We start from the raw sequence: 835 nt of genomic DNA on the forward strand, positions 1-835 counted from the left end.
GATAATCATAGTGCAACTGTCGAAGTGTGCGTGCCCATGTCCTCGAAGTCAAGTCTGGAATTTGACTCAAAATCCCGGCTTGCTAAATTGCTCTAATATATCCCACAACGGCGTGCTCAAATTCATCGATTGGGGCGAGTCCCGCAAGGTTTCGTACACCGTGATACCAACTTTTGCGTCGAGTACATCCGCGTGGTTCCTCACACGCTCACGCACTACCCTCCAACCACCATCGGCATCATGACACCTGTTACATCATGGATTTTGCGCGTTACTGTAATACGAGACGCCACTATGGCATGTCCTACTTGCTACACCAGAGCACGGATGACGTGGTGTTTTTGGTCAAGTACTGGTCCTTGTTGAAGGCTACGAAACACAGACTTTCGTTGAGGACGTAGAAACTCTAGCACGACGACGTCTTGATGGTCTTTGGGTCGTGCGTGGGCTTGGGCAACCGTCGAGGACGGGGGCGTAATGGGGGGTCGTAGCTGGGGCCACGGTGATACTTGTGTTGCTGGGGTCGTAGATGCCTCGTGGTCGCACGCAGACGCAATTGAAGACAAGTGCAGCAAGATTGTATCCTTCGAAGTTTGTGGTGAGGTGGAACATGATGCTGGGGGCGTAAATTCATTTCTGTCCTCAATGAAAAGTCCGTGTTGCTGGCGCGATGGGAAGGAAGGACAGAAAGCAGATTCTGTGGACGGACGAAATGGACGAGGACCTTCTTAAGGAGGTTGTACGACTAGAGCCATTCCAAGTAGGGCATGGAAAAGTCACTGCAACGTGGGCCAAGGCAGCAGTTGCTCTGCACGAGTACGATACCAGTCTCTCT

General features: G+C 51.7%; 1 protein-coding gene across 1 annotated transcript in view; it reads left to right on the forward strand.

Moving 5' to 3' along the window:
- Positions 1–96, forward strand: part of H310_09726 (hypothetical protein) — a gene marked incomplete at both ends in the record, with an annotated part of 559 nt that extends 463 nt beyond the window's left edge. The window contains one exon of the mRNA XM_008875878.1: positions 12–96. Coding sequence (XP_008874100.1) covers positions 12–96 — 85 coding nt within the window. The remainder of the gene's footprint in view (positions 1–11) is intronic.
- Positions 97–835: the final 739 nt, after the last annotated feature.

This window comes from Aphanomyces invadans, assembly GCF_000520115.1.
Source record: "Aphanomyces invadans strain NJM9701 unplaced genomic scaffold supercont1.22, whole genome shotgun sequence".
Classification (NCBI taxonomy): domain Eukaryota; phylum Oomycota; class Saprolegniomycetes; order Saprolegniales; family Verrucalvaceae; genus Aphanomyces; species Aphanomyces invadans.